The 14,665-nt window shown below is 34.2% G+C and overlaps 1 protein-coding gene across 15 annotated transcripts in view; it reads right to left on the bottom strand.

The window, feature by feature from the left end:
• Window positions 1–14,665, bottom strand: part of LOC121318265 (CUGBP Elav-like family member 2) — a 178,185-nt gene that overhangs the window by 92,378 nt on the left and 71,142 nt on the right. The window contains exon 1 of one of the 15 annotated variants that reach the window (XM_041254749.1): window positions 8,932–10,555. The exons of the other annotated variants lie outside the window; for them this stretch is intronic. Within the exon in view, the coding sequence (XP_041110683.1) occupies window positions 8,932–9,005 (74 nt within the window). The 5' untranslated portion in view covers window positions 9,006–10,555. Of the gene's footprint in view, window positions 1–8,931; window positions 10,556–14,665 lie in introns of those variants that run through there. 15 annotated transcript variants of the gene reach the window in all.

Raw genomic sequence — 14,665 nt, 5'->3', positions numbered from 1 at the left:
TGTAACTTTCACACTGCATAAAGCAGTGGGTAAAATAGCACACTTAAACAACCAGCTGACTGCTGGAGATCAGTATGAGGGATCTAAGAAGAGTTCTGCTCCTTAACCAACAGGAAAATGAAGGCCTGCTATCAGCTTATCTTGTTAGATGTAGTGCATGGAGAAGTAACCTTTACAGCAGTGTACATGTAGGGGAAGCAATACAATCTGTACACTTTTATAGGGTGCGAGGGTTGCAAACTCAGTGTATTTAGTTAAAAGAAAACAGTTCAAGAGACTCAGATGACTCATATCAATCTGCATTGTAGTACACAAAAAGTATGGTACTCTATTTAAGTGACTGGAAATAATTTAAAACACTGAATAACAAAGAACAAAAAAGTATGTATTAAATCAGGATGACATGGTACTCTATGTCAATTGTATTAACTTTGATGTCAAGGTATGCTGCTCACATTATCATATGAATTATCAAGTTATCGACTATTTAAGACATAAGTATTAACCCACATGCTTAAGGTATAATATGTAGAATTACATGGATTAAAAAACAAGAGCAAAAAAAACCCCAAAAAAAACACAAATTATCTTCAAAAAGTATTAACCCCATTATAACCAGTTCCACCTCTCAATCCCAGAGGAACCTTGTGACAATAGGTACAATGCTTTTGCACCATTCAATACAGAACAAAACATAATCGTGTTTTCATACTGACCGTTCTCAGTTACACGCAAGCAAAGATAAGCAAATATGAGTGACAGAAGACTGCAATTTCAGCTCAACAAATGTATAAAATAAATTTACACAAAATGACAAAGATGACTACATAAAGTACTTAAGTTTGGTGTATGCATTTACCCAATATGAGATCACCAACTGTATTGTGTGCAATGAGTTAATACAACTGCAGGAGCAAGGGTTATCCAGCCCGAGGAGATCTTTTACCAGGGGCACGTAGTTCACTGACTTTTCTTCTCCATACTGACAGCTGTCATCTTGCTGTGTGCTGCTTGCTACATGCCTGTTGCGGCTGTGGCAACCTTTTTCATACTCATTTGCAGCCTTTTGCAATCCACTGAATCTGTGCTCAACAGAATGAAAATGGTCACATGAGACTCTTAAGCCAGGCTTTTCCCATTCATGTTACTATTATACCATGTGTAAGCACACAATATCTTCTAGAGGACAGGTGAAATTGTCTGGCGCAGTTGGCACTTGTATATTATTTCTTGTAGGGGATCATTAATATTAATGACATTAAAATAAAGAGGCCTAAAAATTTAACTTAAACATGACCTCATTGCATGTCTAAGTTTATGACAATAAAGACAATATATAAAAGCTTTAACAACTGGTTTCACAGATCTGAATTACTCAAAGCATACTGTTACTGTTTTTGTCACAGTAGAGCAATCCCAGGGTTTTCTATTGTTTCTACAAAAAATGATTATGAGAATGAGTATTTTTTTTTTTTTAAATTACTTTAAGGAATTAATGTGCTCCAAATGATCATCAAGAGACTTTTACCCAAGACAAATAGTGTTTGTTACATCCACAAAGTGCAGCTATTTTCTTTAGATTAGCTCTTGCCTATCTCCCATGTGCCTTTCTTTGTTCTTATTTCAAACTGTATTATAAGCAGAGCGTCTGGTTTTCAGCTTTAACCCATAAAACTCAATTAAACTGAAGTCGGTGTTTAGCCAGTAAAACACTGGAAATAGAACCTAAATTCACGTTGATTACACCGCTTACCCATTTAATAAATAAATAAATAAATAAAACAAAAACAAACGTCCTTTCTGTGCAGTTGGGCAATGTCCCTCTTTCCTGACTAGTATCTATCATTGATTCGTTCTGAATACTTCAAACTAGTGCTGGGACAAACACAGGATACATGTTCGTGTATTTGCTCATAATTTAAATATATTCATTTGGATGTTCAGTAATTTCCAAAAAATAATAAAAGCCATAATATTGCTCAGAACGGAGGCAGAGATGGAATAGCAGCAGGGACAGGGGGGCGTGGCCCCTGTGTGTGTGCCTTTATTTTACAGCAAGACGTTACAATATGTAACACATTAAAGTAGAACATTATCCCAGGAGTAAAGAATAAGTTGTGTAGGCCTTACTTTATCCCAGTGAATTAACTACAAAACATAGGATGCTTAATAGCAGTTCAAGATAAAGGTTGTTCTGTTTATTCCTGAAATAAATAGTACATCAAAAGTTGACAACGCATTTTATTTATTTTTTTTTACCTTTTTTCCATTCCTTACCATTTCTTCACAGTACACAGTGGCCACAGACACGTCTTCATAAAGTAATAACATGAGGTTTACTTGTGCCTCTTTGTAGCTGAACAAAACAAAATTTAAAACAAAACACTTAAAATAAAGGGGAAGGGGAAAAAACTCACCGTTTTGGCTCTCATTTTTTACATTTCACAAAGTCACAACAAAAAAAAAAATATATATCAAAATCTATATAAAAATCACTACACAAAATTTCCAGCAAGTCGGGAACTGTTTAAGTGAGGCATTTCAGAATGACATGCTTGCCATTTTTCTGTCCCATGAGATTCTGACTCTCTCCAAAGCAGCACAACGTGTTTTCACACAGATGGCCTTTCATAGGGATCACTATGCGTGCGTGCGCATAATTTGGTTAGTTTACTTTTTGCTGTTTAAAACTTTTAAATAGACAGCTCAAGAGCTATTATGTTGCTCCTCTGTTTTTATATATTAATATAACATATCACACAGAGCTCGTTAAGTGCAAGGTATTTTTGTCTTTTCTAGCGAATACAAACATCAGATTTTTGTAGGCGAACACGTCAAAAAATATTTGTTTGAATTTTCGGATATTTGTCCAAGCACTACATTAAATCCACCACAACTACTGTGGCAGCAAATTTGACATTTCTATTGGAAAATTCCGCTTGTGAGATTTAAAACAAGATTAAAATTACAGCAGAAAGCAGATTTTAAAGCTATATTACAGTTAGATAGTCCGAATTTAAAACAGAATTGCAAATTGTGGTGAAATGTAAAAAAATGCCTAGATACACAAAACCCCAGAAGAATGTGCCTGTGACCAGAAGGACTTTGTTGTGAAAGACAGCAAAAGAAAGGTACAATTAAGTGTGCAAATACTGTTGAGTTACTACAATTGACAGAAAAAAAAAAACACCCAAGCATTTTGGAAAGTAACCGAAAACAATAATTCCATACATCATATAAAAAATGAAAGCCCTGGAAAAAAAAAAAAAAAAAAAAAAACGAATTACATAAAACTCAAATAGCTAATAATAAGCGCCGAAAAACTGAATTAATAAAAACCGAAAAACAGAAGCCATAATCACCCAGATTTACACCAATTGACATCTTTCAAATAACCTTTTTCCACCCAAATCTCTATTTTATGAAGTGTACTGGCAGAACTTGTAATCTTTGCTAAATAACTAGGGTTTATGTTAGCAAACAGGTATGGTTTATAGACTAAGATTATTTGTTTTACATCACAATGAGGTAGTAAGTAATGAAAGTCCATCTCTGCTATCTACTTGCCTTATGGAAATTGAGTCCTTTTTAAAGCATCTATGAGGATCTATGGAGACTATGTTTTAAGGCCCGCACCCGCCCCTTTTTCACTGGTCATCCTGGTATTATGAAAAGCTTAGCTGATGAGTTCAGAAACAAAATCAATAAAATATTGAAGATACCGAAACAACGTTATTAAAAACATATGTGTATGAAAACAAAACAAACAATGTGGTCACCGGCATTCTTCTTCTGGGAAACAATAATGTTTTTTTTTTTTCCATTTCCACACACTTTGAGAAAATTAGCCGAGCAGATTACATAACAGCACAAAGGGCAGCTCAAAACTTAACAGACACCAGATGTTAGCATTTCAGCTTTTGGGAAGCAGTGTGGGATGTGACAACCTGTTTAACAAACTTACAAACAGAAACAGTGGTAAGGCTATCAACGACAAAATACTAAGTATGGTTCAGTAGATAGTACAGCGCTTGTTACCCCAAATTTACAGGACCACACTAATGCCCAAAGCTGTAGAGAACAAGTGATGCTCTGTCAAGAGAAAAAAGCAAGAAATAATCCATGTTACACCAATAAACCCAAGGTTAATACTTTCCCATACAGAAAAAAAAAAAAACATTTATCCTCTGAAATCAGATAGCAGAAATACATTTTTAAAAAAAGGCTCTGTCATTTCTCCGGTTAATGGTAAACTGGTCAGAAACACTTCTAAGTATAATCAAGACACAGACAACATACTGTAAAATATATTAAAGTGTGTATGTGCAACAATGGCACAAGCCCATTTAGACAGCATAAACGTAGCATTCAAAATATATTTTGGCATAAAAAGACTTAATCGTCAAATTCAAAAACAGGTGCTAGGAATCTAGTTTGTTACAGTAGCTGAATGAATCCTGGATTCAGTGAGACTTGAAAGAGAGATAGAAATTTATAATTGTTGCCAAATCGTACACAGCAAACATGTTCTGATAAGGTTACACCTGATGTACTCTTTCTTAACAGTACCTTGTCTCTCCTTGACTGATCTCTAGGTCCCGGTGCCTATGTAAACACTGAAAACAGGTGCTCCAACTCAACACGCCAACATTGTTAACAGGGTTTCAGACATTCTCCCTCGCAGCTTTACTACAGCTGGTGCTCTGGGGAATTCCACTCACTGCCACAACGAGGAGATACATTTAAACAACAACATTGCCCAAGAAAAGATATTGGGCAGGCTTTCTTCCAAATACTAGTTGTAACATTCATGCAAGTATCTCTAAAATGGGAAATTTTACAAGAGGTCTTCCTATTAGAACATGTAGGATTCAAATTAATCGCATTTTTGCTACAGCAGCTTTTAAGTTGTGTTTTTCTTGTCCTAGGTGTTAATTATGTACCATAAAAACTTCCTGACTAGTTGTTTAGTTTATTCAACTGAAATTAACCTTGCCCAGAAACAAAAGGGAAAAGGAAAATGGCAGCAGTCTTTGCTTAACCTAATTTAGAATATAAATACAAAAAAATATATATTTTTTTTTGTTTTGTTTTTTTACTCTGCACACAAGGATCATCAATAATAATAAAACATTGGTGACAAAATAAATAAATTATGAACACATCTCAAAACTAAATTGGCAGTCTCAGCCTGAGAGGCCCTAGACTGATTATGGGGTGCTCAAAAGGACTGAGGTGCACTCACAGAGCTGCAAAGGGAATTTCTCATGGTTCATACTGGCACAACAACTCACTGCAGCCACTGCTGTTTTCCCTCACATATGAACATATGAGCATACAAAATGAGGTACATTCCAAGTTCTCAAATTTCAAGATTTACCCAATAATGCTTCTGTAGCTAGATGTTTTTATAAACAAAAACACACATAAACAGAGCAACAAAAAAATAAAAAATAAACACAACATGATCCGTCTAATTATATGAGAGACAAACACATCCTTACATTGTGCTCAGATACCAATATAAATGTACAACTTTATCATACAATCACTTTTACAGCTAGCAAAGCATCATGGTTTTAAAGGACCCAAGACTAGCGGAAGACTCAGCAGGACATACACAGAAAATACAAAAAATTCTTGTGCACTATGCATTTTAATAAAAGTGAATCTCCCTAACTACTTCGTCCCCCCTTTTTCCTTACTGTGTCATCTGTATAAAATAGATTTCGACTAAGACAATATTTCTTCACTAGCTTTAAACCAGGAAAAAAAAACAAAAAAAAAAAAACTAGTAGGACTCCTTCAGCTGTTTGTAGGTTAAGGCACAGGCCTCCCCAGATAACAACAAAATAACATTCACATTGTTTACAGTTGGAAGAGGATTTACAAAATAATTTCCACAAATGTAGGCCATTACAATGAAGGGTATAACCAAACAGATCGCTTTTTGTACAGCTTCTGATGATTTACAAGAACAGACAGAGTCCAAAGAATTTTTTCCAATGGCTTGATAACTAATTTAATGCTGAACTCAAAAAACCTTGGGCTCCAATTAAAAAAATAACTTTTTTTCAAAGCCATCAAGACAAATACTGATAAACAATAGGCACAAAGTTACAGTACTCTTTCTGTTTCTGACATTTCACTGGAATTAATAAACTCTCTTAGCTTGCTTTTTACTGTCAAAGCAGCTAATTAAGCAGTCAGAAGACACATGTCTCATGAGTTAATCTAGAAAACAAATCACATTTTCTATGGCTCTTCAGAATAAAATGGATAAAATGCAGATACGACCAGCACCAGTACGGAAACATGCCTGAATAAAAATGTTTTTATTGACTGTATATCCCTGCTAAATTTAGCCAGGCAAAGTTTGAATGACAAATGGTCCATATGCTATATATATATATATACATACATAAATACATACATATATATATATATATATATATATATATATATATATATATATATATATATATATATATATATATATATATATATAACCACAGCAAACTGTTGCTATTCTGAAGCTGTTAAGATATATAACTGGCCCCTACAGACACTGTCTGAACAGTTACAAACAAAACAAAAGGAATCTTTAAAAACAGATACCTTTTCCAGCCATATATGTAGAATTGTTTTGGAACTGAACAATTTCTTTATATCTAGTGCTGTCTGAGAGCTTTGCAGTTTTGAGACAATCGGCTAAACACTACAGACATTAAAATGGAAGTGCTTATCGACAACACTGCCTGGTTCTGAACATTAACCAGAGAAGCTCAGGACTGTACATTGTATAGTAGTAACAGCACTGAACATCGGTACAGTTTTTTTTTTTTTTTTTTTTTTTAAATTTTTATTGGATAAACACATTTATAATTGGGTGGAACAGGCTCATCAAATAATAATTCTGCACATTACTAAGTCTTTTTTGGTGTGGTCTCTGTTGCTAAATAAATATTCAGACAGTTGTTATCGCTGCTGCTGCTTCTGACCACAGCATGTGTGAGAGAAAAACACATTGAGAGAACTTACCCAATTAACACAGCTGCAAGAGAAAATGGGCACCAAGCGATCCACTTAATTATACCACGACTTGTCTCAGGAAGGAACAGTTTTCTTCAAATAAAGCTTGTTGTCAGCAAACGATTATGTTATTGTAAGAGAGTGAGATTACAAGCTTTGAATGGCTGTGCATAGTGAGATCATTTTATTTATTTATTTTAAATAAAGGGGGAAGTCATTGTGCACAGCAAACATCGAGATGTTTGCATAACAATGCCCTACAAACACACACACACACACACACACACACACACACACACACACATATATATATATATATATATATATATATATATATATATATATATATATATATATATATATATATATATATATATATTATATATATATAATCTATATTTATAAGTTAAATATGTAACACATCGTTTACATTTCGTATACATTGTGTCGGGAAGGAAAATCGTTTTTGTTACAGGAGTAAGCTAATCTATAGCACTGTCGATTGCGGGCTATATAAAAGTTGCTTTGCATATCTTGCATGTCTGGATCACCATTCTTTAACAAATAATAAAAAAAAGTAAACTACAGTATTACACTGTCACTACTCAACGGATAGAGTCGAGGATGAAACACGAGGCATGCAAACGAATTATTCTCCCTTCCTGTATGTTTGTTTCAAACTAGGGTAATCTACCAAAGGACCCTCTCCAAACACATTGCTATTGTTCGTAAAAATAATCAGAACATGTATCCAAACTACAAAGAAAAAATAAAACTTGCAATAGCTTATATCTATATTCCTACTGCCACGTTTTTAGCAAACATCACAAATAATAAAAAAAAATTACCTCACAATACAAAAGTCAATGCTACTTCAATGTGCGCTGTTCAGACTTAAATAATATATACTATTCTAAAGTATAAACTATTATCAAAGTGAACTCAATTGAAAGATGCTGTTTTCACCCTGTGACATGGATACTTGTTTGCGCTGGACCCTCATCTCTGCATCAGGGGGAAAGGAATCAGAAAAAATGTGCATCCAGCGATTAACAACTTGTCAGGCGTGCCTCGTCTGAAAAACATCTTTCAATTACAGCATTATGAAAACGGCATCTACACCAACATAAGGCTAACTACAAAAATAACGACAGTTGCAGTTCCCACCCAAACTGCAAATACTATATTTTGGCTAAAACAGCACTTTTCACCTGATCGGAAGAAACACTAGGAGCAAATACAAAGTTGCATATGGGTTATCAAGGCCATAGCGAGCGACCACTGTCTCAGTAAGTGATTCATAATATATATATATATACGTATATATATAATATATATATATATATATATATATATATATATATATGTAATAATGACTGTTAACTGTTATTTATAAGTGTAAGTTTATTCGAATTCAAATGTAAAACTCATGTACCGCGCAGTTTGTGCTACTATTTTTTTTTTTTTTTTAATTGGGAGTTCTTATGACTCGATACGTTTCCAGTTCATTCACTTGAACACATGCATAAATACGTGTATAAACTACAGACATGCATGCATTTTTAAGTAATAAAACAATTCTAACTAAGAAACATAATATACTGATCAGCGTAATGCGGACACCAATCCTAATTTTACAGTAGTAATCGATTAATTGTTTAAAACTTTTAAACTGTCGTATAATATGAAATATAGAGGTATGTATCAAGCCTTTTATACAAACGGACACTGTGTCTTTAATTTTTTTTAGGCAAGCCTATCCATGCTCTCCTATATCCGTGCCAAACCCTTTCCGCAAAAGGAACACACAACGATCAGCTACACTGCAGCATGTAACTATCGATAGTTATTTATTTATGTTAATCTATAACCGACCCTGTTAATAAATACTGTACTTACATTCTATCAGAACCCATCAAACGGCTATCTACCATCATTTCTGGAAGAAAATCCAGATCAAATGAAGAAGTCATGTTCTTTTTTCCGAGCACGCCGCTGTGGTCTGGCAAGTAACAGTATCTGCGCTTGTCTGATTCAAAACTGAGCTGACCAAGAGACGGACAGGGACAGGTGCGGGAGGCCTCCCCAAGGCAGTAGCCAGAGTCTGCAGTTGTCACATTCTCTCCCCCTTCATTTTCCTCCAATCCCCACCGAAATCCCTACTGCCGAGGCAACTGTAGAACACCAGGTGCAGAAATGGTAGGCGTGGCTCCTCGGTACTGCGGTTGCAATTAACCATTTATCGTTCTCAATGTCAATAAATTGCAAGCTAAAAATAAGCGTTGATCAAGAAACGCCGCATCAGCAGTTTTATCGAAGTTTAGTGGCTTTTTAAAAATAAAATGTTTATATAATATATCGCATTTATTCCAGTTCCTTGATTTAAATTAATGCTCTCTGGAACCGAGAGGTATAGAAATGCATGTTTACGCTTTGATTTTTTTTTTTTTTTTTTTTTTTTATAGTAAATTACTAACTATTGCAAACTAAACTGCTATGCAAAACAAGAAAACGGCACCATTTTCAGGTTTAGTGATCCAAAGAGAATAAAGTATTATTGTACTCTGGTGTTTTTTTTCTTTTTTTTTTTTTTTTTTAGTCTTTGTCATTCCTGTTTATTGTTTAATAGAACAGTATGCATATTTGTTAAAAATGTCATTTACAACACCTCGTTCCAAGTCATGTTTGTTGTACTGGCTCTTACTGTTTTACTTAGTTGCTTAAATATTTATGTTGTTTTCAATTACATGTGAATTAGCTGGAAGAAACCAGAGGGAAGCCTTCTAGCTGACTTATGCCTTCCGAGCAGTATATTCTTCCCAGTCTCAAATCCCCGGAGGGAATCACGGTTTCAAAGCAGCTTTTAATCATGCTATCAGGGGTAAAGCAGTATGTAAGTAGGTCAGAGTGAAAGCACTTAAAGCACACAGGTTAGTGTTTTATTTAACAACTACACCATGCCACACTTTTAAAACACATTCCCTGCTGTCACTTAAAGACATAGCCAGTGTCAAGGACTCTCAATAATGATAACGTCTTAATATTTCTGCTTTTGTTGATTCTCTCAAAATAATGTATTTATTTTACAGACATCACCAGGTCACAATAGGCTAAATTTATTCAGCATTTACTCTGGCATGATAACCCAGTATATATGATGTAAGAGAACTAACACACACCTAATTCTGTAAAATTGCTTTAGCCTCACAAACAAAAGAGAAAATTCTTAGTAACTGTGTTATGAGTGGATTTAACCTTTAAGCCATGATCTGCTCCACTTCATAACAAGCTTGTAATAGCCCTGTTATGTAACAGTTAGTGTTAAACATGTCACATTTACTCAGCTGTTAATTCTTTTGTGTTTTCATAGTTGGGCGTCAATATTGTAATGTTATAGGAGCTGACTTTGGACAATTTCCTGTAGCCACAACTGGCAATTAATAAAATCTACATTTACATAGTAGATTTTTTTTTAAAAATGTGGTTAAAATGTATTAAAAGGAATGATTAAATTTGTTTCATATTTAATAAATGTAATACTTTGGAAAGTTTCTTTAAAACTATAAAATGAAGTACAAGAATATATATATTATATATATTATATATATATATATATATATATTATATATATATATATAATCTCATAATTAGCCTTCTGAAGCTTGACTTCTCAGGTTGCTTGTTTGCAATAATTTTAAACATGTGTTATGTTAAAGTCACCATCAGAGATCAAACTTCCAAGCATAAGGTAAGATTAGCCCCTTAAAAAAGACACTGATACAGCCAATGCATAAAATGCTTCCTTTTAATGACCGTGCACCAGGTGAACTTTGTTTTATAATTGAACCGAGTTAAAACAGCCACTGGATTAACTTAAAAGGAAGGTTTCCTTTTAATGACTCTTGTTATAACAACTTGAACATTTTAAAATGTTTCCACTGCTTCTCTCTCTCATCTCCCCTTGAATATATAGTTTAATTTACCTTGACGCTCCAGGATCAAAATGTGATACTGTGCTAATAAAAAAAACAAGACCAAAGTATGCAAGGAATGGTTATACAAAAAAAGTTTACTACAGTAAATTTGAACAGTAATGTTGAAAATTACTATGATTTTCCCTTATACTTAGTATTTAGCATGCTTTCCAAAGATTTGTCTATGCCTTTATCATTAAGGATACAACTGTGGTGATCCAGGGTACCAGAAGAAAACTGATTTTGCACTGTATTTCTCTCTGAAGCCAACTGTATCTATTTATACATGGTACACAATATTATACATAGCATGATGCAACATCATGGATAGAATTATTTTCAATACATACGCACATACAGTGCCCTGCAGAGTCACATATTTAACAGTAATAGTTTTGTTGTGGGTGTAAATACATCTAATAAATCATTCAGAATTGATATTTTACTCCTCTGGGTGAACCTATTTTAGGAATAGTTTACCATAAACATACCAACCTGTGAAAAATCCTCCTTATAAGAACCCATGTTTTGACCTGTTGTTGTCAAGATACACAATGAAGCATGCAGCCTGAAAAAAGATTGTTGTAATGTTCTACCTTTAAGCAAACTTTTCAAGTTAGATTAACAACAACAACCAAAGAAGGCTATTACATCCATTTAAAATTATGGAATGTCATATTTTACTTCCCCCACAACTTCTGCAAGCAATAATACATTGATTGTATTAGAATTTTGAAGAGTTTTGACATTGTTTTTCTGTAATAAAGAAAATTTAATCTATTAGAAATAATTATTTTCTTTCCCCTGAGGTAATATTCCCCTTCTTTCAGTTTTCCCACTGAGGTAATATTTTTGTTGAAATTCTGTGATTATGACTAATAGTGTATTGGAATGGACCTGTTTCTTATCAGTGATAATCCACTCAAAAGGCCACAGGTAATTTTGCCAAAAGCAAACAATAACCATACCCCCCCCCCCCCCAGGTATTGGTCTTCATTGTAGAGCACCAGAATTTTGTAAGCTCAAATTACACTATAGAATGTTCTGGCTTGGCTGTGTATGCAGATCTGATGTTAATGCCAGCTTCTTTTGTGTGTTCATAGAACTCCTGCAATAACAGCATGCATACTTACACACAACACAGAAACCAGACAAAAAAAAAAAAAAAAAAAAAAAACATTCTGGAGCTGGATGAAGTCATGAGACCACCAAAGCTGAAGAGAATGCTTTGTGTTAAATATGTAAATCAAGTGAAAGAGCAAAGCATTCCAAAAATGGAAGGTTTAAAATTGAATATTTGATTCAACGCAGAATACTTGAGAGCAATGGTTCCTTTTTCTACTTCTCTTTCAATAGATTATTAATATTATAAGAAGGCTTCAGCTGCTGTTATGGATACTGTGGCAGGCTGGCAAGTGGATAGAGGCCTAGAGACAGCCTGCAGTTCAAAAAAAATATATACTTTTATTATAAATAGATACAAAAATAAAAAGGCACAAGGGCCAAAACAAAGGGATTGAAACACAAAAAGAAAGACAAAAAAGCAAAATGTACAAAATAAAAGGTTTCCAAGCTGGGCAATGCCTTCACTGGATTTAGAAAATTGAAAAAATCACACCCAACAAAACACCAACCTGCTTCCTCAGCTCCCTCCTCCCAAATGAGAAGCAGAGGCCTCCTTTTGTGTCAGGTGGCTGGGCGCTGATTGATCGTTAATTAACCTAATCAACTAATCAACCCCAGCCACCTGAACATAATAAACCCAGGCAGGTAGGGGAAATTAACCCCATCCCTGCCAATTTAAAAAGGGCAGAGCTTTGCTCTGCCACAAATACACTAAAACAAACCACATAAACAACACACCAATAACAAGCACTGTATTTTTAAAACATATAGTTTTTAACCCTCAGATATTCACCCTAAATGTCAATTTCTTCTGCATTCCTGAACACCAAACGAGCTGGGCCCTGCAGTTCATCACAATTCCAACCAGCCAGTGACTATATGGGTCAAGTAAAAATAGGCTACTGCACCAGCAGCTCATGCTGCCCTGATAATTCATGTAATTTCTTACTCACTCACATACTTATGCAATAGCTGCCATTTCTAGTTTCAGTTCATTGTGCCACAAAGAATACGAAGGGAAATGCTGCTAGGAAAAAGGAAATTAAAAACTCACCATTCTGAATCTAAGAAAACTGTAGTAAAACAAAGCATTAGAGGCGCCTTTACTGTAAATGAAAGTGTGAAAAGGGGCATGTTCAAATGCTTCCCTAAACATGCTACTTCAGTTATATTTAGCCTTTAGTATGCTAAGACCTTTTGTATTGTGATAATGCCAGAAAAGCCTTCTGATTCATTCCAGTTTTAATTGGGATGTTTAATTTAAATGTGTCAATTTGAATGTGCTGCATTGATTCTAAAACATAATTCACCACTGACAACTGAAGAACTGAAAAGGAATCTGTTTGGAATGCTTTTACCTTGATCCCTGCTGAACACTCAAGTGACAATGTAATGCTTGCGATAATAGCACATCATGCCAATCATTTATGGTAGTGTGCAGCACTGTACTAGAGAGTCACTGGAGGATTGTGTTCTTGTTAGTTTGGTACTGAAATTCCAGCAGCTCATTTATTTTAATTTCAAAGGTATGTTGTTTCAATGATCCATTGCTAGGAGGTTCGCTCTCTTGGCCTATCCCTCAGGTTTCATCAGCCAAGGTGCTTTCAGGCCTGGAAGCAGTGAACTCACCATTAGAGGCATTTTGCAGATCCTAATTAACCTACCTGATTTCAGTAATTAGTATTGATTCACTCCTGAATGACTTCTTAAGTATTGACGCAGTCTGCACTTGTGGTAAAGTTCCAGATATGAATATTAATGAATACTCTAGTGCTTTTGTATTTATCAGTCCCTAAGGTGCAGTTTACACTCTGATATACTGAAATGTGATAAGAGGCATCCACTGGTTCTATATTAATTTAATAAAGCGGCAATAAATATGTTATTCACTCTGTTGCATGCTATTCAAATGAGTTATCACTTAAAATTAGGAAGGTAATGAAGGGTTATTTTTTATATCTGTCATATATGGGATTGAAATTGATATTTGGAGAAAGTATATTTAACAATAATAAATAATAATAATAATAATAATAATAATAATAATAATAATAATAATAATAATAATATGATACAGTACATTATACACCATTCTAGCCACCCAAATCACAGTAACATGATAAATAAGTTACACTATGTTATACATTCTTATATCCTCTTCAGACCTCAAGTGCCTACCCTACAGTATACTATATGGGGGAGGGGTATTTAAAAATAGGTTTTGTATGCAATAAATATGCATCTCCTATGTTGTTGTTGTTGTTGTTATTGTTGTTATTATTATTATTATATTGGTAATGATTATTTTCCAGAATAGTTCTCAGGTTCTTATAACTTGCGGGGCTGTCTGATGGATAACTGAGACTCAAAACTTTTTTTTTACTGCAATTCTATTTAATTTTTTTTCTTTTTTTTTTTTGTCACAGCTTCCAAAAAGTATGATTACATTGCATACTATTAGTTGATATGGCCTATATCATCGACTGTATTGCAGGAAAAAACAAAAACAAACTAAAATTCAATTTTATTTATTT

The sequence above is a fragment of the Polyodon spathula genome, chromosome 7 (assembly GCF_017654505.1).
Source record: "Polyodon spathula isolate WHYD16114869_AA chromosome 7, ASM1765450v1, whole genome shotgun sequence".
Taxonomy (NCBI): Eukaryota; Metazoa; Chordata; class Actinopteri; order Acipenseriformes; family Polyodontidae; genus Polyodon; species Polyodon spathula.
Note: the sequence above shows the minus strand (reverse complement) of the source record. Positions and strands in the feature narration are given on the sequence as shown.